Source organism: Lipotes vexillifer, unplaced genomic scaffold (genome assembly GCF_000442215.2).
Source record: "Lipotes vexillifer unplaced genomic scaffold, Lipotes_vexillifer_v1.1 scaffold557, whole genome shotgun sequence".
Classification (NCBI taxonomy): domain Eukaryota; kingdom Metazoa; phylum Chordata; class Mammalia; order Artiodactyla; family Lipotidae; genus Lipotes; species Lipotes vexillifer.
The window spans coordinates 132,072-156,845 of NW_006789913.1; the positions used below are offsets into that span (position 1 = coordinate 132,072).

Here is a 24,774-nt window from a genome sequence, read left to right on the forward strand (position 1 = left end):
CACAGGCCCCACTGTTTGCTCTTTCACTGAGGGGTGGATTGGGAGCCTCCTACCTTTCCCAGTGGACAATGGCCAGCAATGGAGTGTGACGACTGTTGACCATTCCAAGAGCCTGGCGGACCAGAACAGGGCTTTGGGAGGTGCAGAGCCTGGGGGGCAAAAGCTATTTATAGGACAGCCACTTCTCCAGATGTAGCTTTCTTTAAAGGCTAATGGTGGTTGGGCGCTCATCATGGAGGTAAAAATAGTCTCATGAGTTTTAACAGGTACTGAGTACTGCTTGACCCTTTGTCCAATGACACTAAGGTATTTGTAAATTGAAAATTGAAGTCTGTCCTGTTTTCTTCATCAGCATGTATATCCAGGGGATAGTGGTTTGGAAGAAAAATGGTATTAATTCTAATTCCTCAAAAAAGAAGCTGTCAAAACATGTCTGATGAAAGAATAGTATCCAGAAGATATAAAGAACTCTTACAAATCAGTAATTAAAAGGTAGCCCAATTTTTTTAAATAAATTTATTTATTTATTTTTGGCTGCGTTGGGTCTTTGTTGCTGCGCGCAGGTTTCTCTAGTTGCGGCGAGTGGGGGCTACTCTTTGTTGTGGTGTGCGGGCTTCTCATTGTGGTGGCTTCTCTTATTGTGGAGCACGGGCTCTAGGTGTGTAGGCTTTAGTAGTTGTGGCATGCGGGCTCAGTAGTTGTGGCTCACAGGCTCTAGAGCGCAGGCTCAGTAGTTGTGGCGCACGGGCTTAGTTGCTCCACGGCACATGGGATATTCCCAGACCAGGGATCGAATCCATGTCCCTTACATTGGCAGGTGGATTCTTAACCACTGCGCCACCAGGGAAGTCCCAATAGCCCAATATTTAAAAATAGGCAAAAGATTTGAGCAGACACTTCACCAAAGAAGAGATTGATGGCAAATAAGCACGTGAAAGATACTCAGCATTTAGGGGAATCCAAGTTAAAATCACAATGAGATACCACTACACACCTATTCTAATGGCCAAAATTTTAAAAACTGACAATACCAAGTGCTGATAAGGATGCAGAACAGTTGTCATCCCTGCTGATAGGAATTCATAATGGTATAGCCACTTTGGAAAACACTTCAGCAGTTTCTTATAAAGGTAAAACATACATTTATCATTGCTGGTACAGACCAGCAATACCAACTCCTAGACATTTGTCCATGAGAAATAAAAACATACATCTACAACAAGACCTGTATGCAAATATTTATAGTAGCTTTATTCATAATCACCAAAAACTTGAAATCACCCAAATGTCCATCGTCTGGTGAATGGACAAATTATGGTACATCCATACAGTGGACTACTCCGCAGTAAAAAAAGAACAAATTTCTTGTACAGGTAACAACATGGTCAAATCTTTAAAGCCTTATGCTAAGTTAAAGCCAGACATGAAAAGCTACCTGCTGTATAATTCCATTTATATGACAGTCTGGAAAAGGCAGTACTATAGGGATGGAAATCAGGTTAGTGGCTGCTAGGGTTTAGGAGGGGGAGGAAGGGCCCAATGGAACTTTTGGGGTGATGGAAATACTCTAAGTGTTGATTATAGTGGTGGTCATAGAACTCAGCAAACTGTACAACTTAAAAGGATGAATTTTACTATGCATAAATGATACTTCAATAAACAGACTTTTAAAAAGTTTTCAAAAAACCACCATCTCTCTCTATATTTTCACTGTGAATTGCGACCTTTGGTGTACTGAGAATTCCTGTTAGTAGAGTTAAAATGAATTCATACTGTTTATGGTCACCTGGAATGTTTTGAATTCTTATAGTTGATGGTATCTTACATTGGAGTACTATATATTCTTATTGTTAGTAGAGAATAAAGATTTGTGGGTTCACACGGTTCGTGATGTCATGAAGTAGATTTACTGATGAATAGTGATAAATTCACCTTATGAGTGGTATACAGTGGGCTCACAAAGTGTCATATGGTTCTTTATGGCGAGGAGAAGGTGCAGGGTTCGGGACTGGGAGCTTGCCTCTCATCCCACATCATTCTTGGTTTCCTTGTCCCTGGACTGCCACGCAGGGAGGACCACCTAAATAGTATGGCCATTGTGGAGCTTCAGGAACCAAAGATCCTGAAACAGTGGGGTGGTGGGGGGGAGGTTCAGATTTGAGTCCACTTGGGCTTGCTGGTTGCCTTGAAAGCCCCTGCCTCAGAGAAGTGAGACTGCCAGACAGAGAAGGAAGCTCCAGCAGAACTGTTTGAAATTCCCCACAAGAGTCTCCCTCCCTCCTTCTGCTTTTGCTCCCGGAGTGCATTTCATCAGCATCGGAAGGACTGCTTCCCGGCACTGCCTTCTCTGCTTGGCTGGGATCCCTGAGGAGCTGAGCTAATGAGTGGATAACACGCATTTGCCAAGGCCTTCCTGGATGTGGTACCTGGGCTTTGTTAATTTTAAAATGCCGCCATCCTCGGCTGAAGACCATTTAATTCCCTCTCATAGCAGTCATTTATTTTTAGCATTTGCTTATTTTCCCTCCACCTTACTAAGGGGCGGCGGGGGGGCATTAAATCCTATCTTTAAGAACCCAGCAACCCAAGCCAGATAGCTGACCTGCAGGAGAGGTTTTACAGGCCTCTCTGTGTGGCCGACAGCTCCACAAGTGTTCTTAGAGCAAAGAGCTGATGCTTCTCTTGCAGCTGGACTGGGGCAGCCTCTTCTTCCTTGCTGGCTGGCCAGAGGCAGAGCAGGTAGAGAACCCCAGTACCTGTGCTTTAATGTAGGTACCAGGGGACCTAACAACATGGAGGTCTAGCCTGCTTTGGAGGCCTACAGTCTCTTCCCAAGGTCCCCAGCCTGTTCTCAGCCTGGCTGCTTGCTGCAGAGTGGTGCTTCCTTCGGCCCGAGGAGGCTGGCTTTGTGCTATCTGATCTCCTGACTATAGTGATGATGATGGCTGTGGTTGACTGGGTGTCTTCTGTGTGCCAGGCCCATGTCGAATACTTCCCATGTTGGCTCTAATCCTCACTGCAATCCTAAAATGGGGGGGATTATTATCCCTATTTTACAGATAGGGAAAATGAAGCTCAGAGTTGCCTAAGGTTGTCCAGTAAGTGAAAGGGGGAGGGCTTCCTTGGTGGCGCAGTGGTTGGGAGTCCGCCTGCCGATGCAGGGGGCGCGGGTTTGCGCCCCGGTCCGGGCGGGTCCCACATGCCGCAGAGCGGCTGGGCCCATGAGCCATGCCCGCTGAGCCATGCCCGCTGAGCCTGCGCGTCCAGAGCCTGTGCTCTGCAGCGGGAGAGGCCCCAATAGTGAGAGGCCCACGTACCGCAAAAAAAAAAAAAAGTGAAAGGGGGAGCCAGGATTTGAAGTCAGGTCCCTCTGAACGCCAAACCCTTATTCTCTCCACTGGACTATACTACCTGGGTAGGGAAGATGCGGGGAGCAAAGCCATGCAGTGAATCAAGGGGTGCCAAGACCAGGAGTCAAGTCAATTCAGTCAGGGTTTCTTGATGACCCACTATGTGCTGGATGATTTTTTGAGAAATCCAAAAACTGACAAACTACTCTCCTTGTCTTCAAAAAAGCTTTCAGAAAAGGGATAAAACAAGCCTCCTTTTAATGGTAGATTGAGGCAGAATGTGGTCAGTACCCAGAGAAGACCAGCCTAGAGTGCTGGGGTGGGGGTTAATCATGAAAGGAGGCCCTTTCACATGAGGTGGGCCTTGAAAGACGGACAGGATTTTGGTTGGTAGAGGTGGAGAGTAGAAAGACAGCATTTCTGGAATAAGCACCATTGTGAGCATAGGCTCCTAAAAGTAAAAAAGTAGGGATGCAGCAGAGTTAGTAGGGGGCACTGGCAGGGTCTGGGGACCAGTGAGGGTAAAGGAAAGCCTTATCCAGCACCGACCATGGTCCTCTCAGGCTGTAACTGTCTGGCATGTGGTAGAGCTGCGAGCTCTAGAGCTGGCCAACCTGGATTCACATCCAAGCTGTCTCTTCCTCTTACTAGTCATCTACCTTGGCAAGTTCTTTCACTTATCTGTGATTGTTTCCTCAGCCATAAAATGGAGATAATAAGCTGAGCTACTTTAAATGTGTAAATATATGTAAAGTGTTTAGACTAATGCCTGCCACATAGTAAGCACTTGATAAAAGTTTGCTACTTTAGTTAATAGTTGTATAGTAGTAGTGGTAGTGTCTTAATTATTATTATGACTAACACTGCTGCTGCTGATTGGTGACCTCAGGAAGTTAGTGAATTTCCTGCAGGTAAGCCTATCTTTGATGGAGTGGGGGTATTACTTGCCTCTCACCAGTATCTGATGGGTGATGCAGAAGCAGTAGGGCTTTGGAGATTCTTTTTCCACTCCTTTTCATCTAAGAAGCTGGGCCTAGAACATGGGACCCCAAAGCAGGGCACTTTGATGTGGAGCTTGCTCTCGTCCCAGGTGGCCGCAGCTGCCTAGTGAAGAACAGTTCCCAGTATTTCCCAGCAAGGAAGGGCGGGTGAGCGTGCTGGCCAGGTGCCCGGAATGCCAGCACCATGCCCCCAGAAAAGTGTGCCGAGCTTGATGTCTCTCCCACCACTGCTGTGGTTGATTATCTCTGAGTAACAGAGAGTCATTTCTAATCCCATTTAGAATCATTGCTCAAGATAATCCTGTTTCGTAGTAATGATATTCCAAGTCCAGCATGCACCCGTTTCTAGTTTGGCAGACACATACCTTGACCTCAGGCCACCCAGACAGTGCTCCTTGGAAAGTGATGTCAGCTCATTTGCCTAAACTGACAGTCTCAGGGTACCCACCCCCTTCTCCAGCGCTATATCCCATCCCGGGGTTCTGTGTTCAGTGCTGTCTTCATGGAGAAGATCAGTTGGGATGAAAAGAGCATCCAGTGCTCATCCAGTTCAGCAGCCTGGGGAAGGGTGTTCCATTTCTAGGGACTGTGGTATGGTCCACTCCTGCACCTCCTCTTTAAAGACCAGACCCACTCTGTGCTTATTTAAATAGGGGTGCCAGCTTGGTGGGTCAGGAATATACAGTAAATATGGTAGGTGTGTCTGGGTTGCAGCAAGGTATTTGGCTGTCTCTCATAATATCCACATGAATAAAATATGATGTGGCAAATGTTTGGTCAAACTAATGAATGGTGAATGATCTGGTTCATTGTTTATATATGAATGGATATCAGACTGGAAAGCAGACTGTACTGGTGAGCCACAGGGGTCTGTCCTATTCACTAGTCATATCACTGATTCTAGTGAGACCATTGATAAATGCCAACCAAATGGGCAGATTAAATGAAGCTTAGAGGTAGTTGATATGTTAGGTGAAAGAGTCAAGGATGTGAAAAAAGAACTCCGTGGGCTAGAGCAATGGTTAAATCTGTGGTGATAAAAATTAATAGGGACAAGTGTTTCAGTCTACAGTTAAAACCAAAAACCAACTGTAAAATCCAAGGAGACCCACTCTAGCAATACTAGCAAATAAAGCCCAGGAACTGACTGAAAACTCAATGTGTGCATCAACAGTGCAGTGTTAAGGCCTTAGAAGTGAATTGATTCAAAGAATATTCACTGGCCCATACTGCAGCCTATGTACAAGGGAACAGATGGCCAGGCACAGTCCTTACTTTGGGGAGCACAGTCTAGTTGTGTGTGGCAGAGTGGTGAGGAACAAGAGCTCTGGAAAGAGGGCCTGAGTTTAAAACCTAGATCTACCTCTGAACAGCTGTTTCCTCATCTGCAAAGTAGGAACAATAATAGCATCTGCCTCAGCATAGGGTGGTTGCGAAGATTAACATGCATGTAAGACTGCTTACTGCAATGCCTAGTGCATAGTACGTCTAGGAGATGTACCAGCCTCAACATGCTCTTATGGATCATTTGCCTAGGGAGAGCCTAGTCTAACCTATACTGTGGAAAGAATCCCTAATAACCAGGGCTTGACCACACTGCCCCATCGGTTTGGCGACTGTGTGTTGTGAACCACAGATTGAAAGATAATGGAAGTATATTTAGAACTAGGCTAAGGATATGAAATTGGGATTGTCCTGGAAATCCTGTGATGGGTAATCTCGATTCCTTGGCCCTCTGCTTAACGTGCCCTGCCTTCCTTAAGCCTTGCCCAAATTATCTCACCTGGTCTGAGCCCTCTACTGATTTTGACCCTTGTCCCTCTGAATCAGACTCCCTCTTATCCCAGCTAGCTGTTATGACCATCTGAAAATATCACTGTCCCTGGTACATAGTAAGGGCCCAGCGACTATGGGATATTATGACAGACTAATGGATGGTCAGATGGGTGAGAACCAGTGTGGTTTAGGGGAATGTGCACTGGGTTTGGCCCCAGACAGACACATGGATTTGAATCATGATTCCTGTGCTTATTTAATGTGTATACTTGGATAACTCATGTTATCTCGCTGAGCCTCAGTTTATTCATTTGTAAAATTGACTAGTACCTTATTGCAAGTGGTTATAAGAATCTGGAATAGTAAATGTAAAGTGCTCAACCCACCGTGGCTGCTTTATTGTGATTATTGATCTTTACCTTTTGAGGGAAGTAAACAAAAATAACATCCTCATTCGAGGAAACTGGGGCACATTTTCTACACAGGTACCTTCCTTGCTTCCTCCCTAATCTTTAGTTTGTTTCCCAAGGAAGCTGGCTTTAAAAAGAAAACTGTACCCCACCCCCCAAAAAAGAAAAGAAAACTGCCTTCCCATCCTGCCCCCCACCAAGCTCATGCCTCCACACCACAGGACCTCTAGATTCAACACAGGGCAGTGCCTTTGGTCGGGCCACCCCGCTTTCCCGACCGCCTGTAGACCAACCAGTAGACTGAATGATCCATAGCTCATTTGACTTTCCAGCAAACCTCCTGACCTGTGACCTCTTTGCTTTCTCCCCTCATCGAGGTGTGCTCTGGGTTGAGAATAGGTCAACTCTTTGTCTTTTCCTTGGGACACAGTGACCCTGTGCTTGCATGTGGGGGGTAGAGGGGAGGAGGAGTCGGAGGAGCTTCTTCTGAAGCTCCACATTGTGTGGGGATGACCTGGAGCTGGGATCACTGCCCTTCTTGCTTCACCAACTCCAGCTGCTCTCCAGCCGCCTTTGACACGTGCCTCGCCCAGCTTAGGCCTCAGCTCACACCACAGGTTTCCTCCGTCTTTCCTAAACAATGTGATGACCCAAAGCCCCTCCGGCCACTGAGAGCAGAAAGCCAATCGATGTAACTGTCCTCCTGTGCACTGTGACGCCCCACTGTCCTGAAAGCAGGAGCTCATCAAGGTCCATGTGAGCCAACTTCCTATGTGTGCTCCCACATCTAATCAAATTACAAACCTGATCAGCAAGTTAGAACTTGCCTGGTGGGGGCTGTTGTTCCAAAGGGAGTTCTGTGAGTCCCAGGAGCTGCTGCTTAGGGACCACCCTCCCGTTCTTTTCCTCAGCTTTGTTTGGGAACTGCCTGGTGGAGGGCAGGAAGGGCTTAGTGCTCAGGAGAGGAAGATAGAAGTTTTCCACAGCTAAGCTGCCTGCAGCCCAGTTCGGACCCTCAGGTGAGGGAAGGCTGGGCAGGGCTGAGACAGTTGCGTTCCACCTTTCTTCCCCATTTCTCACCAAATAAAATAATTATTTCATTTATTCATTCTTCATTTTTTCATACAGTGATTCAGAAATCATCTCTTGACCACTTATTGTGATCCAGGCACTGGGCAAGGAGCTGGGAAAGAAGGTTGAGACATGGCTCTTGCCCCGTGATCTACTGGAAAGGGCAAGTAAAAGTAGACAGGCAATCACGACATAATATGGTGAGGGCCACCTTCCACAGGAGTAGGTACTGGATTCTGTGCAAAGAGGGAGGGTGTGGACCCAGGCTGGGAGTCGGAGAAGCCTCAGTTGAGTTGGTGACTGTGTCACTGAGGAGCCCTAAAGGTGAATGAGCATTAACCAGTTGAACCAGTAGGAGGGGCCTGCATGATGGCCTTTGGTGTACTTCGGGGAGTTCATTGTTTTCACTGGGTCCTTAATTCTTCAGACCCCAAGATCACTAGATCAGCATGGGAATTAGAGTTCTGCAATTGAGAGACTCCCTGAAGGAATAAATTTTTAGAACAGATGGTCAACTTCAATTAATGAATAATAGTAGGTGGCAGGGAATCAACCCCTTTTTAAAAATCATCTATTCATGTTGCTGCACGTGTATCCAGCCTGTTGCTCTGACTGCTGCATCATGTTTCATATCATGTGTCTACCACATTTAACTTGCCTGTTCCCCCAGTGATGGACACTTGATTGCCTGCAACTCCCCACTGCCACAAAATATGTGGTGAACATCTCCCATGTTGCCCTCTATAGACCTGTGTAAGAATCAGGAGCAAAGTTCTGGGTCATAGGGTAAGGTACTTTAACATGACAAATATTACAAGACTGGCTTCCAGAATGGCTACACCAGTCTGTCCCCTGGCAGTGCATGAAGAATCTGAGATCCCCATGTCTTCACCAACACTGGGCATTTTTCAGATTTCTCACTTTTTGCCAGTGTGTTAACTTGAAGTTCTATCTCATTTTTTTAAATTAATTAATTAATTTACAGTAAGTCCTTGTTGGGTATCTGTTTTAAATATAGCAGTGTGTACATGTCAATCCCAAATTCCCAATAAAATTCTGTCTCATTTTTTAAAATTTTCCTTTCTCTAATCACACACAAGCTTGAGGATCTCTTCATATACTTAATCATCTTGTTTGTGTTTTTCCTCCTCTGGGCATTAACTGTTCATATCCTTGCCTCATTTTTCTGTTGGGCTTCCTGATCCTAGCCTTGTTGCTAAAACTTGAGTTGAGGCATAGTGCTTCTACAGACTGTTAGCTACCTGGGAGTCAACACAGGGAAGTGAGAGGCCATGTAGCAGAGTGATAAGGACATGGGCTTGGTAGCCAGACTGCCCTGGTTTGAATCCCACCTCTGCTCCTTACAGCTGAGTGACCTTGGACAAGTTACTTACCCCTCAGTTTCTGTTTAACCTCCCTCATAGGGTTGTTGTGAAGATTAGATGTTAGTATATATAAAGTATTTAAAATAGTGCCTAGCATGTAGGAGGTATATACAAATGCTAGCTCTTATTATTAGACTGCTATCTTCCTCCTACTTAGCCCTACTGTACCCTTGAAAAAATAGATACTTGTATCAGCAGGCAGTAAAATAAGCAGAAAGAAAACAGCTCTCAGCCTGGGCTCAGAGCTCACCACTCCTACTCACATGTGTAACTCTTACCAAGGTCTCGGGCTCTGGACCTGCATTCTGCTCCCTACCTAAGGCCAATCTTTAAGACCTGACCATTTCTGATTAGCCAGATTTCCAGGCCTGCAGTGCCTCCCATCCCTGGCCTGGCCAGCTCTGCCCTATTGCTGCTTCTCTGCCAACCTGTCAGCTGGATACTATCCCTCACAACCTTCACCCTCAGTATTCACAAAGCCCAGTCTTTTTGGTGAGTCAGCTCACTTGGGCAGAGATAAGACCAGAGTAGATTCTGATGGACACACAGGAGGGCAAGTACTGCTACCAGAGCCAAGTCACTAAAGGCCAACTCTAAACCCCCATCCTCCTGGGCTGTAGACATTCTCTGACTCTCCAGATTAGTATTGGAAGTAGGGTATCTGGAGATTATCTCTAGCCTTTGAGGTTGATACTGACATTGGTAGGCATATCTTTCCACAGACCACCAGAGGCCAAGTCCTGAGGTGGCTGAGAGAATTGCTGATGTTTGTAAGCCTTTGTCCGGTGAGAACCTCTGGAGTAGTCAGCATAGTTCCTTTGAGTGTGTTATAGAAAAACATAAATGAGTGGGTTGGTGTACTCTGTCCCCTTTAACCCAGCTATTAAGACCATGAAGGCCTAGCCCATACACTTCACTGCCCATTTAGCACCAGCTACTCCAATTTAAGATAGTGATACCTAAACCCAAACCTCCCAAGTGACAGCCAGTATGCCAACGCCAGAACAGAGGGGCGGCCCTAGTTTTCCTTTGGTGGATCACCTCGGATAGCAGTACCTGCCTCCCTTTGTGCCATCAGATCCTGTAGTCCCCTTGTCAGCCAGGTGGGCCAACTCACAATCTTGTGTACGTCACCTTCTCCCAGATACAGTTCTGAATTGGGGGATTTGTTTCTGCTTCAGCAAAAAATGTCAAAGAGGCAGAAATCTCTTCATTTGTGAAGTCTCCTCACTGCTGCCCCTGGTGTCTGCTTCTTTTGCCTTGTCTTGACCTCTGATACCAGTGTGTTTCTTGGTTTCTGGTTGCTTACTTGTTTTGTGGTCTGCTGTTCCCCTTTGCCTCTAGTCCTTGACATCTGACCTGGCTTTTTACTCTCTGCCTCACATCTCTGCTGCCTGGTCTCTGGCCCTTGGCTCTGTTTTGACTATGAACTTCTTGACACTCCCTGGGCCTGGCCTTCTGCTAAGCCTGTTCTCACCAGCCTTGCCTTAGCTTTCTCTTACCTGGCTAGCCTCCTACTCTGTTTCTACCCTCCTACATCCCATTGGTCCACGAAGTTCTTTTCATCATCAGGGCTAACCATAGTCATGTAGTCCTTTAGCCTGATCTGGGCTGGCTTCTCCAAAAAGGGCCTGATCCCTGTGGAACTCTGGGTTATAAGCTTTTTAAGTATGAGATAGCTCTTGGGCATAAAAAGCTTACTAGCTATCTGGTAAGGTGTTTGGTGCCACTCTTGGCCACTGAGCAGCCACAGTTCCTTTAGTCCTAGGTATACCCCACAGTGGGGCTGCTGCCTTTTGAGTTAATTAAAAGTGAAAGGAATCTTCTCCAGGATTGCAGAATGAGTCACTAACTTGGATGCTCTCCCACTTTGTCCTCCAAGTTTGTGAAGTGAATTGCCCATTCCTTTTGATTGGGTTAGCAGCCCCAGGGCTTAGCCTAGTCACTTTCCTCTCCCCATCCTGCCAGACCACTGTCTGCCCTTTGGGGCGAAGGGCAGCATACTTGGTTGCTTGCACACGTCTTGCAGCCTGCAAATTGGACAGATGAAATCAATACTCAGGAACCTGGAGAGGCCCAGGTAGCACAGTTAGTGACACTAGCTGCCTGGAGGGACAGCTTGCCATGGGAGGGGGTGTGATTGAATGGTGATTGGACACAGCATCTGAGGATTAACCAAATTATGTCCCTTTGAGTTTAGATCGACAAGCCCTTCTCACGTAGATTTTAAAACAAGCCAACTTGTGCAGAATATAGAAGAGCTGCCTTTTTTTTTTAACATCTTTATTGGAGTATAATTGCTTTACAATGATGTGTTAGTTTCTGCTGTATCACAAAAGTGAATCAGCTTTACGTATACATATATCCCCATATCCCCTCCCTCTTGCATCTCCTTCCCACCCTCCCTATCCCACCCCTCTAGGTGGTCACAAAGCACCGAGCTGATCTCCAGTGAGATGCAGCTGCTTCCCACTAGCTATTTTACACTGGGTAGTGTATATATATGTCCATGCCACTCTCTCACTTCGTCCCAGCTTACCCTTCCCCCTCCCCGTGCACTCAAGTCCATTCTCTATGTCTGCGTCTTTATTCCTGTCCTGCCCCTAGGTTCTTCAGAACCTTTTTTTTTTTTTAGATTCCATATATATGTGTTAGCATCCAGTATTTGTTTTTCTCTTTCTGACTTACTTCACTCTGTATGACAGACTCTAGGTCCATCCACCTCACTACAAATAACTCAATTTCGTTTCTTTTTATGGCTGAGTAATATTCCATTGTATATATGTGCCACATCTTCTTTATCCATTCATCTGTCGATGGAAACTTAGGTTGCTTCCATGTCCTGGCTATTGTAAATAGTGCTGCGATGAACACTGTGGTACATGACTCTTTGAATTATGGTTTTCTCGGGGTATATGCCCAGTAGTGGGATTGCTGGGTCATATGGTAGTTGTGGCCTCTCCCGTTGTGGAGCACAGGCTCCGGACGCGCAGGCTTAGCGGCCATGGCTCAGAGGCCTAGCCGCTCCACGGCATGTGGGATCTTCCCAGACCGGGGCACAAACCCACATCCCCTGCATCGGCAGGTGGACTCTCAACCACTGCACCACCAGGGAAGCCCAAGAGCTGCCTTCTTAACACAGGGCTATGCCAACATGAGTCCTGGGGGTGATTAGGTATAGATCTAGAGCCCACTTCAGCCCAGATTTGTGTTATTATCACTAAGATTATAGGGACACAGAGAAGAGAGCTCATATTTGTGGATCTCCTTTGATGTGCCAGGCACTGTGGTTTCACATACTTATAACCTACAAGGGAGACATCATTATCTGTTATTCCAGTAAGGAAATGGAGTCCCAGAGGTATAGTAGCTTGTCCAAGATCACAGTCAGTAAATGATAGAGCTTTGATTTGAACCGAGGTCTCCCTATACTTGTTATAAAATTTCATGCTGTCTTCCCAATTTGTGTCTTAGTTCAAACTTCTCTTGACTTTCCCACAGCCCAGCTACAGGGTCAGGTACATAGTAATGATAACTAATGCTCTTTGAGCACTTATTATATGTCAGGCACTGTACAAGCACATTACATACACTAACAGAGTCATATGAGCTAGATACTCCTTTTTTTTTTTTTTTAATTTGGGGGTGCTGTATACCATAACCTTCTTTAGGAGTATCACAGTACTCATTAGTATTTATGTATGTATGTATGTATTTATTTATTTGGGCAGGCTGCATTGGGTCTCCGTTGCTGCGCACAGGCTTTCTCTAGTTGCAGCAAGTGGGAGCTACTCTTCGTTGCAGCGCGTGGTCTTCTCATTGCAGTGGCTTCTCTTGTTATGGAGCACAGGCTCCAGGCTTGCGGGCTTCAGTAGTTGTGGCTTGCAGGCTCCAGAGCACAGGCTCAGTAGCTGTGGTGCATGGGCCCAGTTGCTCCATGGCATGTGGGATCTTCCTGGACCAGGGCTCGAACCTGTGTCCCCTACACCAGCAGGCGGGTTCTCAACCACTGCGCCACTGGGGAAGTCTGAGCTGCATACTCTTAATATCCTTGATAATTATGATTGCAAAATGATTTTCTAATTTCATCATTTGTTCTACATTTATTATTTGTCATTCTACAATAAAGAAGAGCTTTCCCTTCTCTCCCATTGACTTATTCACTTATTTTCAATACGGACTCTTGGAATCTTAGTGTACCCAATGGGTGATAATCCATTAATGTCTTTATTCATGTTGATGTTCATATTGTCTCTGATTTTAAAGCCAGCGTTCTTAACCTCTGTACCATACTACATCCCTTTCTATCAGATATTTTTCTCACTGCCTGCAGTTAGTTTGCCCATCTCTAACAGCCTTTTTGAACCCTCTTAACTTTTAATCTTCTGGCAAGCAGGAAGACTAATGCCAGTCTTAATCCAAACTATGTGTAAACTATGAGCAAATAGTCTCCAAGTGAAAACCTGACAGACTCTGCTGTGAGTTAAATATCTGAGTTTTAGACATAGATTTTAGGTGCTTAGAGACCCTTCTTATTTCTCTTTGGGATCATAATTCATATCCTAGATAAATTACCTATAAAAGGTAATTCTTAAGATCCTTTTAGGTAAGGGGAATAGACATAGGAGGCTCACTTGACCATGTTAGATCAGATGTAGAAGAACCTCATCTATGTGGGAGATAGATTCTGGTTCTTTGACTTACCTATGGGGACTGTGTGTTTGTGTGCATGGGAGTTATTGAAATTCATTCATCCATTCAGCAAATAATTGGGCAGGTCCTGTGCCTGTTGAAGGTTATGAAATTCAAACCAATTGATACAGGGAAAACCAGCAATACTGCTGGCTACAGATATTGAAAAACTAACAAAGGAGAGAAACTAAAATTGTAGGTTGGCTTTTTAATATTTATGATAGAGTGATTTTTAAATTTTTATTTATTTTTATTTTTGGCTGGGCCACAAGGCTTCCAGAATCTTAGTTCCCCAACCAGGGATTGAACCCGGGCCCTGACAGTGAAAGTGCCAAGTCCTAACCACTGGACCACCAGCGAATTCCCTAGAGTAATTTTTTAAAATGCTTGCCATTTATGCCTTCAAAAGCATTAATAGTTTTGAAGGCCAGTGAGCAAAAGATGAACATGCTAAGAGAAAAATAGGCAAAGGACATTATGCCTGAAAATAAAAACAAAATTGATAATTGTGATTCATGAAAAAAGAAACACAACTGATTGCTAAATATTTTTTTTAAGTCCAACCTCACTAGTAATCAAGGAAATGCAAGTTGAAACAGCAGTGTGATTCCATTTTCTGTGTTCAGATTAACACATAATGAAAAAGCTTTGGTGAAAGAAAGGCACAGCGGTTGCTCTCATCCTTCTTCCTTTGATAGTAAAAATAAAAATCGGTACAATCTTTCTGAAAGGTAATTTAGTAACATTTATCAAAAGCCTTAAAAATGCTTATACTTTTGATCTAGAAATTCATCTCTTAGGAATTTATGCAAAGGAAACAGATTGTTATTGAAATATTAAAAATAATCTAATTGTTTTACCATTGGGGATTAGCTAAATATAGACTAGCCTTTTAGTAGAATACTGTGCAGTCATTAAAAACAATGTGATAGACAGATATTTAAGACATGGAAGGGGTGAGGTATGTGTGTGTTTAGGGAGAGTTTATATATGATCCAATTTTTGGTAAATAAAAATGTGCATACATTGAAAAAACTGGAAAGATGTTATATATTCTAAAACATTTTTTTCTTTTTGATTAGCTATATCTTCTGAGTTTTTTTTATAGTGAACACAAACCTTTTTTAATTAGGGAATAAAAGGAAAGTATTAGCAGGAACATTACATGATAGAAGGGAAGCTAACATATATGGAGCATTCCTGGGTCAGGCACTGTACTTGGTGCTATATAAATTCACCTAATTTAACCTCACTGTGGAGGCTCCTGCCTCTTGTCCTACTCCCTCCAGTTCATTCTCACACAGCTATAGGAGTGATTCTTCTAATAGCAAAGATTTGGAAGGAAACACACCAAACTATAAATAGTGGTTACTCTTAGAATTTAGATTAAGGAGATGGCTATAAGGGAAGACTTTCATTTTTCAATTTAATATTTCTATATGATTTGTATTTTTTTTAATGTATATATCTTGAAGTAGGGAGGAAAAGCATGTGTTGCCACGTCACTTCCCTTTTAATCCCTTCAGTGGCTTATCTCATTCCCCACTTTTCTTCCCCTTACACCCTCTACTCCAATTCTACCTTCTTTTTTTTTTTTTATTTTTTTTTTTCAATTTTTTTTTTTGGATGCGTTGGGTCTTCGTTGCTGCGCGTGGGCTTTCTCTAGTTGCGGGGAGCAGGGAGCTACTCTTTTTTGTTTTTTTGGGTTTTTTTTTTTTTTTAATTTTTTTTTTCAATTTTTTTTTTTGGATGCGTTGGGTCTTCGTTGCTGCGCGTGGGCTTTCTCTAGTTGCGGGGAGCAGGGAGCTACTCTTTTTTGTTTTTTTGGGTTTTTTTTTTTTTGTGGTACACGGGCCTCTCACCGCTGTGGCCTCTCCCATCGTCGAGCTCCGGACGCACAGGCTCAGCGGCCACGGCTCACGGGCGATGCCACTCCAGCATGTGGGATCCTCCCGGACCGGGGCATGAACCCACGCCCCCTGCATTGGCAGGCGGACTCCTATCCACTGTGCCACCAGGGAAGTCCGTGGGGGCTACTCTTCATTGCGGTGCACGGACTTCTTATTGCAGTGGCTTCTCTTGTTGCAGAGCACAGGCTCTGGGCGCTCGGGCTCAGTAGTTGTGGCTCACAGGCTCTAGAGCACAGGCTCAGTAGTTTTGGCGCATGGGCTTAGTTGCTCCGTGGAATGTGGGATCTTCCTGGACCAGGGATGGAACCTGTGTCCCCTGCATCAGCAGGCAGATTCTTAACCACTGCGCCACCAGGGAAATCCCCAATTCTGCTTTCTTCAGGTGAAGCTTCGTGCTCTTTTGCCTCCAAGATTTGTAAATGCATTGGGTCCTCCCACTTCACCAACCCAGATCTGGCTTCTCAGCCTTCCAAGTCTTTAATACCTTAAATACCACGTCCTCTGGGAGGCCTTTCTTGATCCCTTCCCTTGGTTTCCCACCATACATGGTACTTCTCCCATAGTAGCCTTTATCACACTTCACTGTAATTTTATGCTAATTTGTTGTCCTTCCCAGAAGAGACTGTAAGCTCCTTGAGGGCATGGACACTAGCACCTAGAACAGTGACTAGAACATAGTAAGCATCTGATAAGTAATTGATGAATAAACACTTTGTATTTTATAGTCTTGGACACTGAGCCTTAGAGAGGCGTTAGATAACGTGTCCAGAGCCTCTCAGCCAGTAAAGTTTCAGAGCCAACTTTCCTACCCTTGTCTTTGATGCTCGTAAAGTTCATATTCTCTCCACTGTACCACTCGCATGAGAGAGGCAGATCCAGTCCCCAAACATGCCTCAGAATCTTGAGTGTCTACTTCCTGGGCCTTTCCTGTTTTTGACACTTGGTGTCTTTTTGATTTCTTCCAGTGTGGTGCAGGTCCTGCTTGCAGCTGGTGCTGACCCAAACCTCGGGGATGATTTCAGCAGTGTTTACAAGACCGCCAAGGAGCAGGGAATCCATTCTTTAGAAGGTAAGTGTGGGCTACCCTGCTGTTCTGAGATCTCTCCTCCCTGTGGCTTCCAGGCAGCCGTGCTCTGTGCCAGCTCTACCAGCAACTCAAGGTGAGAGCCTGCAAGTCCCTCATCCTCTAGGAACTCATGGAGAGCGCAAAAGGCTTGGAACAGATGCCCTTCACAGTCCCCTCTGGCTCTATAATTTATGTCACTTCAAGTCTTGGGGAATAATAGAGGCCCAATTTCATAACCGGGGGGGGGGGGGGGGGTATACATGGTACTTCTCCCATAGTAGCCTTTATCACACTTCACTGTAATTTTATGCTAATTTGTTGTCCTTCCCAGAAGAGACTGTAAGCTCCTTGAGGGCATGGACACTAGCACCTAGAACAGTGACTAGAACATAGTAAGCATCTGATAAGTAATTGATGAATAAACACTTTGTATTTTATAGTCTTGGACACTGAGCCTTAGAGAGGCGTTAGATAACGTGTCCAGAGCCTCTCAGCCAGTAAAGTTTCAGAGCCAACTTTCCTACCCTTGTCTTTGATGCTCGTAAAGTTCATATTCTCTCCACTGTACCACTCGCATGAGAGAGGCAGATCCAGTCCCCAAACATGCCTCAGAATCTTGAGTGTCTACTTCCTGGGCCTTTCCTGTTTTTGACACTTGGTGTCTTTTTGATTTCTTCCAGTGTGGTGCAGGTCCTGCTTGCAGCTGGTGCTGACCCAAACCTCGGGGATGATTTCAGCAGTGTTTACAAGACCGCCAAGGAGCAGGGAATCCATTCTTTAGAAGGTAAGTGTGGGCTACCCTGCTGTTCTGAGATCTCTCCTCCCTGTGGCTTCCAGGCAGCCGTGCTCTGTGCCAGCTCTACCAGCAACTCAAGGTGAGAGCCTGCAAGTCCCTCATCCTCTAGGAACTCATGGAGAGCGCAAAAGGCTTGGAACAGATGCCCTTCACAGTCCCCTCTGGCTCTATAATTTATGTCACTTCAAGTCTTGGGGAATAATAGAGGCCCAATTTCATAACCGGGGGGGGGGGTGCGGGTAGAAGAACCTTTTAACTGGTGTTCTCCCAAAAGTGCCTCAATCTGTGGAGTCTCAGATGAGTGGGCAGTGGAGCAGGTTTCCATAAAATAATTAAGGCAACTATGTGGAATGTGGATTTATTCTTCCTCTACTTTCTGTAGACTTACCCTGTCCCAGCCCTGCCCCAGAACTAGAAAGCAGCCTCACTGGTTTCCTCAGCCTCAGAAGTCCCTCAACTGTTTTTTTCCCCTCTTCTATGTGAAATACAATCCCCTCTCTGGACTGGCCCCTCAACTTACTGAATGACCCAGGACAAAGAGTGGACCTTGTCTGTGCTTGTAAAATGGGGTGGTCATCAGTGCCTCCCTGGGGTGTTGTGTGCGTGGTTGCTTGGACTTCTCAGAGGAGGGAGGTGGTGTGCACCTACCAGGGCTTAGTCACATGTCCTTTGAAGGGTATCTGGGCAAGTTAGTCCGTTATTGCCTCTGGTGAGTTTTTCAAAAGTAGGGTTGAGAAGAGGGCAGGTTGCTTTGACTGCAGACAGATATGAATATTTTATGTTTGAGCTTTGCTTGTCCAGATTGGCTCTGCTGCCCGCCCATTATCCTGGATCACTCACAGAGGCTGAGATTCCCCTCACTTTCCAGCAGCAGGGCAGATGAGCAGTGGCTACTTTAGGGTTGGCAGTAATGCCAGGAGGACAGACAGCCTTGCTGATTGCCTAAGGGTCAGAACATTGACCTGAGGGAAGGTTTAGCAGAGGGAAGCAGTGTGCTCAACCCTCAGAGCTGTCAGCAAGGCTACCAGACTGACATGGGTGTGGTAGCCTAGGGCAGAGGTGTCATTGCTGCCCCAGCAAGGTTTCTCAAATCAGCAGCGTGAGAGAAATGTCAAGAGCATCAGAGCATTGCTACCCAGTTGCAGTGTGAAGTTGCCCTCCCCCTGCCTCTCCACCTCTCTGAACCTGCTCCTTTTATCAAGCTCGCTTGCTGTGGCTAGATCCTCCATGGAACCTTTGCTGCAACCTGCCCTCAGCTGCTCTTTTGAATGTTCTCTAAATCTTGGCCCTTTATGTGGTTATTTGAACTCTGATCTGCTCATATGTCTTTTCTTCCCTCGTCAGCTGACAGTTCCATGTTCAGGCCTTGACCTATGCCTCCTTGGATTCCCCACTGAGCTGGGGGAATCATGTTCACTTTGTTTCCAACAGAGGAGAATTTCATGAGTACCAAACTTGCCCTATATTTGCAGCCTGATGTGTGGGGACTCAGCTTATAGGCTGTCCTCTCCTCACTCAGACATAGCATTGCCACCCTCAGCTCTGTCTTCTGTTCAGGTGCTCTCACCAAAAAGCAAGGAGGAGCATTTGCTGAGAGGGCAGGGCCAGGTAGAAGGGAAGGGATTATTTGAGTACCTTCTTACCTGTTCTTGGGATCCCAACAGGGTCCAGTAAGCATTTTTGATTTCACAGAATCTCAGAACTGTGAAGCCGTCTAATCCAACCTCTACTGTCACACTAGTCCCCACCCGTGCCTTTCAAGTTTTGTACCTTTGTGTTCTAATAGTTCAGCTTTCCAGGTTGATGCTCATATTCAACATTCTAGATCAGTGGTCAGCAAACTTCTTCTGGAAAGTGCCAGATAGTAAACATTTTAAGCTTTGTGGGCCAGTTGGTCTTAGCTGTGACTACTCAGCTTGGCCACTGTAGCATAGAACACAATACACAAATGAGAGTGTGTGGATGTGTTCCAATAAAACTTTATTTACAAATATTGGCAGCAGGCTGGATTTGGCCCATAGGCTGTAGTCTGCCAACCACGTTTTAGATATTTCCTTTTTTCTTTCTTTCCTTCCTTCCTTCTTCCCTCCCTCCCTCCCTTCCTCCCTCCTTCCCTCCCTTCCTTGCTTCCTTTCCATTTCTTTGCCTGTTTTCATCAACCTCCTCTGAATTTTTTTTAACTTTTGCTAGCCAGCCTATATTCTAGGTAGGTAGGTAGGTAGGTAGGTAGGTAGACAACAAAAATATTGGAATAGGCTAGCATATCTGTCATGAAATAAAGATAAAAATATTAACTATCTCTTCTTATTTTATATGATCTGCAAAGTTAGCAAATAGGCTTTCTATGGACTCAGTTACTTATTCAGCAATAATTTTACAAAATTTTATTGATCACATTCCTATCTAGCAGGCACTGATCTAGGTACTGGTGAGTTAGACAAGATCCCTGCCATCATGTACTTCATGTGCTAGTCTTTGATTAAAATGTTTACAGGACTCTATTAAGTACAGAGCCCTGGAGCTCATGATCAGGACAATTTAGAAGCATTACTCAACAGTCACAGTTGGAGATCCACCAAACTTCATTCTTTTCTAGCCTCCATTTCTTCATCCTGTCCACAAAATTTTAAGAGATTTTCTCTGATTTATTGCTGAAATAAAAACATGTTTAACATTTGTCTTAATTTGTTGCTCAGTAATCCTTTCCCAAAAGGATATTAGGTTATTCTGGCATGGTTTTGTCTTATCCTTAGCGAACCCATACTGGTACCCAGTAATCACCTAAGTGTTTCAGAACCATTAAAAATAAATTCTAGATTGAAATAATAAATTTTATCAACAATCATTGATAAACTCACTGCTCTGTGGCTTGTGAGATCTAACTCTCTCTGTAGCTTTTTCTCTTTTTTGAATTTCAGACTACCTTTGCCGGCCACAGTTTTCTGGCAGCTCAGCTGATTTTCCCTGGTGTATCAGTGTGGATGTACTCTGCTCTCTGACTTCATGCACTCTGCTTTCTGACTCCGGGCCTGGAGAGTGACAGTTCTTTAAAATTGTCTCAGGGTTCTCCTCTCCTTACCAGTCTAAGCCTTTAACACCTTCTTAAACATATTTTTCTTTCCTTTTTCCATTTAAAGATACCTCATTCATTTATCCATTCAACCAGTATTTATTGATTGCCCACTGTATGCAAGTCACTGTACCCAGCTCAGGGTCATTCTCACTGATGAAGTAGACAGAAACAAAAGAATCCTGTGGTTCTTTTTTTCTTTGGATTGGACTGACTTTTTCATGGGAAGCTACCTGATTTGGGGATGTGTGAGGAGGTTAAGTAGAAGACGAGGTACAAGCCCCTTGTCCAGAGTGTGTCTAGGCAAATTCACAGGAAAGTCACAAGCTCAGCAAAGTTCTTCAAAACAAGCAAAGCATAAAGTCAGTGCCAAAGTCCATCAAGTTCACTAAATTTCTAATAGATATTTCTGTGGCGTTCAGCCTGTGCTCAGTACTGAAGGGAAGAGTGAGTTGTAGTTTGTGACTTTGGCAAGACCTCCCTAAACCCCCATAATATATCCCTTGTCTACCTTATCAGTATTATGTGAAGATGAAGAGATAAAGTATGTGATGTGTGAATTGTAAAGTACTCTACAGTTGTAATTGCTTATTAGTTTTGTTTATTTATAATTGAGCATGCACTTACTGAGTGTCAGGCACTCTGCCAGATGCTGGGAATAAATAAATAAAAATGGATATATATGATCTAGCCCCTCAATATATATGATCTGCTCCCAGTCAAGTAAGAAGACAGACCTATGAACAGGCACCACAGTGCAGAATGATAAATGCAAAGGTTGATAGATGTACAAAGGATATAGGTAGCACTGGTATAGGTAGTGATGCCCTCTACCTGAAGGCAGACTGATATCTGGGAAGTGTCACAGGGTAAGTGACTTTGAACTGGGTCTTAAGGATGTGTTAGAGACTGCCAGGCAGACTAAGAGGGGTGGGCTTTCCAGGTAGAAGGGATAACACATGCAGAGATATGGGATAGGTGACAGCCACTGGAATCATCTGCCACAGTACTGAGCACAGCAAGAAGTAAGACCAGAGAGGGAGGCAGGGTTCTATGTGGGAAGGACCCTGAAAGGCAATTCTAGGGAGCTCATAGTGTTTTCTGAAGGCCATCAAAGGATTTTAAGTAGGAGAATGCTCAGTTTACGTTAGCATTTTAGACGGACCATTCTGATGGGGTGGGGATGAATTGGAGAGGAGAGATTAGCAATGTTTGGGGGATGATGGATCCCTTTGAGAGTTGGATGAGAAGTCATGCTTCTCTCCCTCAAAATGCATTTCTCGTTTCTGGGGATTTCTAAAAGAAATCTTTGGGAATGGAGAGAATAGGTATTAGAAAAATATTAGGAGGAGGTGGAGTATTCAGTGGAATGTGGGAATTGATGGAAAAGGAGGCACCCATCTGTCACCTCGGGTTCTGCTTTGGGTGAACTGTTAGATGAGTGGGTCTGTAGTTTAAAGAAGTCTGGCAGCATTTGCTTGGTAGTTAAAACAATGAATGTGACTGAAACTGCCTAAGGAAAAGAGTTAAAGGGAAGGGATAGGAGGACAAGTCCTTCACTCAGGGTATCAGCATTTAAGGTGTGGGGAGGAAAGAGGATCCAGGCAAGGAGACCAAAAGATATCAGAGAAGTTTCTCTCAGAGAGGCTCTATATCCATTCTGCCTGCTCAGAATGGGCACAGCCTAGAGAGGAAAGAAACCTCTTTGCTGAGACTTGGCTATCGGTTGCCCCATTTCTAGTGAAACCCTTCTCCTGTTTGACATTTGGCATTGCTCTAGCAAGAAGCCTGCTCAACTGGCACATTACTGTATCTTCAGCTCTTGTCAAGGTTAGTGTTTCTGGGTAGAGAGCAGGTCTGCTGGTGCAGGTGATGTAGGGATGCTTGGCCTTATTGGTCTGACTGTTCTGTCCATTCTCTCCAGTTCTCAGAATGGCATCTTCAGAGGCACAGTGGTATCCTGGAGAAAGGTCAGTCTTCAGTGCCAGGAAGTAATGGGTCCTCTAAGCTCTGTCACCAGCTGTGTGATCTTAAGCAAGTGGCTTAAGGTCCTTGAATTTAGGTTTTCTCATCTGTAACATAGGGATAACAATACCCATCTTAAAGGGTTGTTTGGATGACTAGAAATAAATACATGTAAAGCACAGTAGCATGTGATGAAGAATTTCTGTACAGAGTTGGGTCTTGGATCAGTGTAAGGCAGCAAACCTGCCTTGGAGGTACTGAGCAACTCACCACTCAAGGGGCACTAACAGAGGCTGGCTGTCCGCCCATCAGGGATTTTGTAAAGGGTCATTAGATTATATAGCCTCCAAGGTTCCTGTCAGCCATGTGATTTCTAAGGTTCTAGAAACTTTAGGCTCATCGTCAGAACAAGTAATGTACTTAGAAGAAGTAGGATTTGAGTTGGACTTTGGAGAGTGAAGAGGAGGGGAAAAAAAAGAAAAGATTTTCTTAGCAGGGAGCACAGCTTGAGCAAGGCACTTAGAGGGGACACATGGAGGGGAGCTTAAGAGATCACGGCTGCTTCTCTACCAACTCACTGCCTGATCTTGACCACATTCCATTTGGTGCCTTGAGCCCCACCCATGCCCACTCTAGGAGAGTTCCACTTGTGGCTGGCTGATGGTTGGTGGGCCCCAATCCTCAGGTGGAGGAGGTAGTAGATTAGATGTAACAGTAAACAAGTCACCCAGTCAGGGATGCTGCTGGCTGCTTGTAAGCAACTGTTATAGACATCGGGTGTCTGGGGCTGTCAGAAATGCAAGTGAGCCCTCTGAGCTTCTCCCACATAGACAATTAAAACAATAAAACACGGCAGAAACGTGGCCAGAGCAGGCTATAAATCAGCTTCTCTTCTCAGCTCCAAGTGGCGGTTGTATAAAGATGAGTTGTGCAGAAGCTGGGTTGGCACAGGGCCCTTCTGGGAGTAGAGGGCCTGGCTTTCCTGGCTGAACCTGCCAAGGCCAACCCCACCAGCCCAGGTGGCCCTCTTCCCACAGCTCCAGAGGCTGCAGGTCCTGACCTGCTCCAGCTGACTTCCCCATCTCTGTGTCTTCAGATGGGGGACAGGATGATGCAAGCTGGTACATCACAAACCAGTGGACAAGTGCCCTGGAGTTCAGGAGATGGCTAGGAGTCCCCGCCAGCGGTAATGGAGCTGCTCTCTATAAAATTTCTCCGTCTCCCCAGGACATGCTAAGGAGTAGTCTTACCCTAGCTCATCTGTTCACTATAAGTTAACACCTAGCACCCACTGCATGTCCAGACCTACCCAGGCAAAGCAGAGAGAATCTGCTCCCTTGGAGACAAACTCAAATGGGAGTAATAAGGCTCCCAAGGACCTAAGAATCACCTAGAGAGCTTGTTAAAACACAGATTCCTGCCACACCCCGACTCCCAAGATTCTGATTCAGTATGTCTGGGGTAGGACCTGATATTTTGCATTTCTGCATTTCTAACAGGCTCCCACTCTTGAGTAGATGATCTAGGCTAATTGTGCTTGAACTGCTTTAAAAAAACTCATCTGGACCTTCTCCTCCCTGGAAGAGACCTTTTTTATTGCCACTTTAAGTTTCATTCCTAGAGCGTCTGTGTGCTTAAGCCATGGTATTATGGGTGTACAGAACACTTAGTAGCTATGACACCTGGAACAATTTTCTGTACCTCTCGGAGGCTGCATCTCCTTATTTGTAAAATAAAGGTTATTGGGAGAGTTAGGGGTAGTATATTTATCCCTAGCCTAAAACCTAGAACATAGAAGGAATTCCATTAATGTAAATTTCTGTTTTTATGTCATCATCTTTGTCCTCATCATACTCTTATAAAACTTCATTCAGAGTCTCTGTCACAGCCTTCCAAATGCTTTTCAGTGGTAGCAAACTGTTATCTGCAAAGAACCAAACATTATCTCAGAGTCCAAGGAATGGCTTGGCTATCACCTAACTGTGTGACCTTGGGCAGTTCTCTTTAGCTCTCTAAGCCTTGATTTTCTCATCTGTAGAGAATAATACTTTTTATACCATAGGTTTATTATAAAGATCAAATTGAAGTACTTATGAAATATTTGAGAAAATACAAGGTATCATGCACATGTAAGGTATCAGCAAGAATGATAATGAATAACAATAAAGATTGATGACATGACCAAGACAGTGTTTGGCAAGGGTCCAGTCAGAGGTGCAGATAACAAGGACTATCAGAGCTCAGAGAAGAGAATCTCTGTCTGAAACATCAGGAAGTAAAAT

The 24,774-nt window shown here is 44.9% G+C and overlaps 1 protein-coding gene across 4 annotated transcripts in view; it reads left to right on the top strand.

The window, feature by feature from the left end:
- Positions 1 to 24,774, top strand: part of CLPB (ClpB family mitochondrial disaggregase) — a 148,752-nt gene that overhangs the window by 40,359 nt on the left and 83,619 nt on the right. For 3 of the 4 annotated variants that reach the window (XM_007463005.1, XM_007463004.1, XM_007463003.1), the window contains one exon: positions 16,561 to 16,664. In XM_007463005.1, the coding sequence (XP_007463067.1) occupies positions 16,561 to 16,664 (104 nt within the window). Of the gene's footprint in view, positions 1 to 16,560; positions 16,665 to 23,588; positions 23,679 to 24,774 lie in introns of all 4 variants that reach the window. The other variant, XM_007463002.1, reaches the window with a different exon arrangement.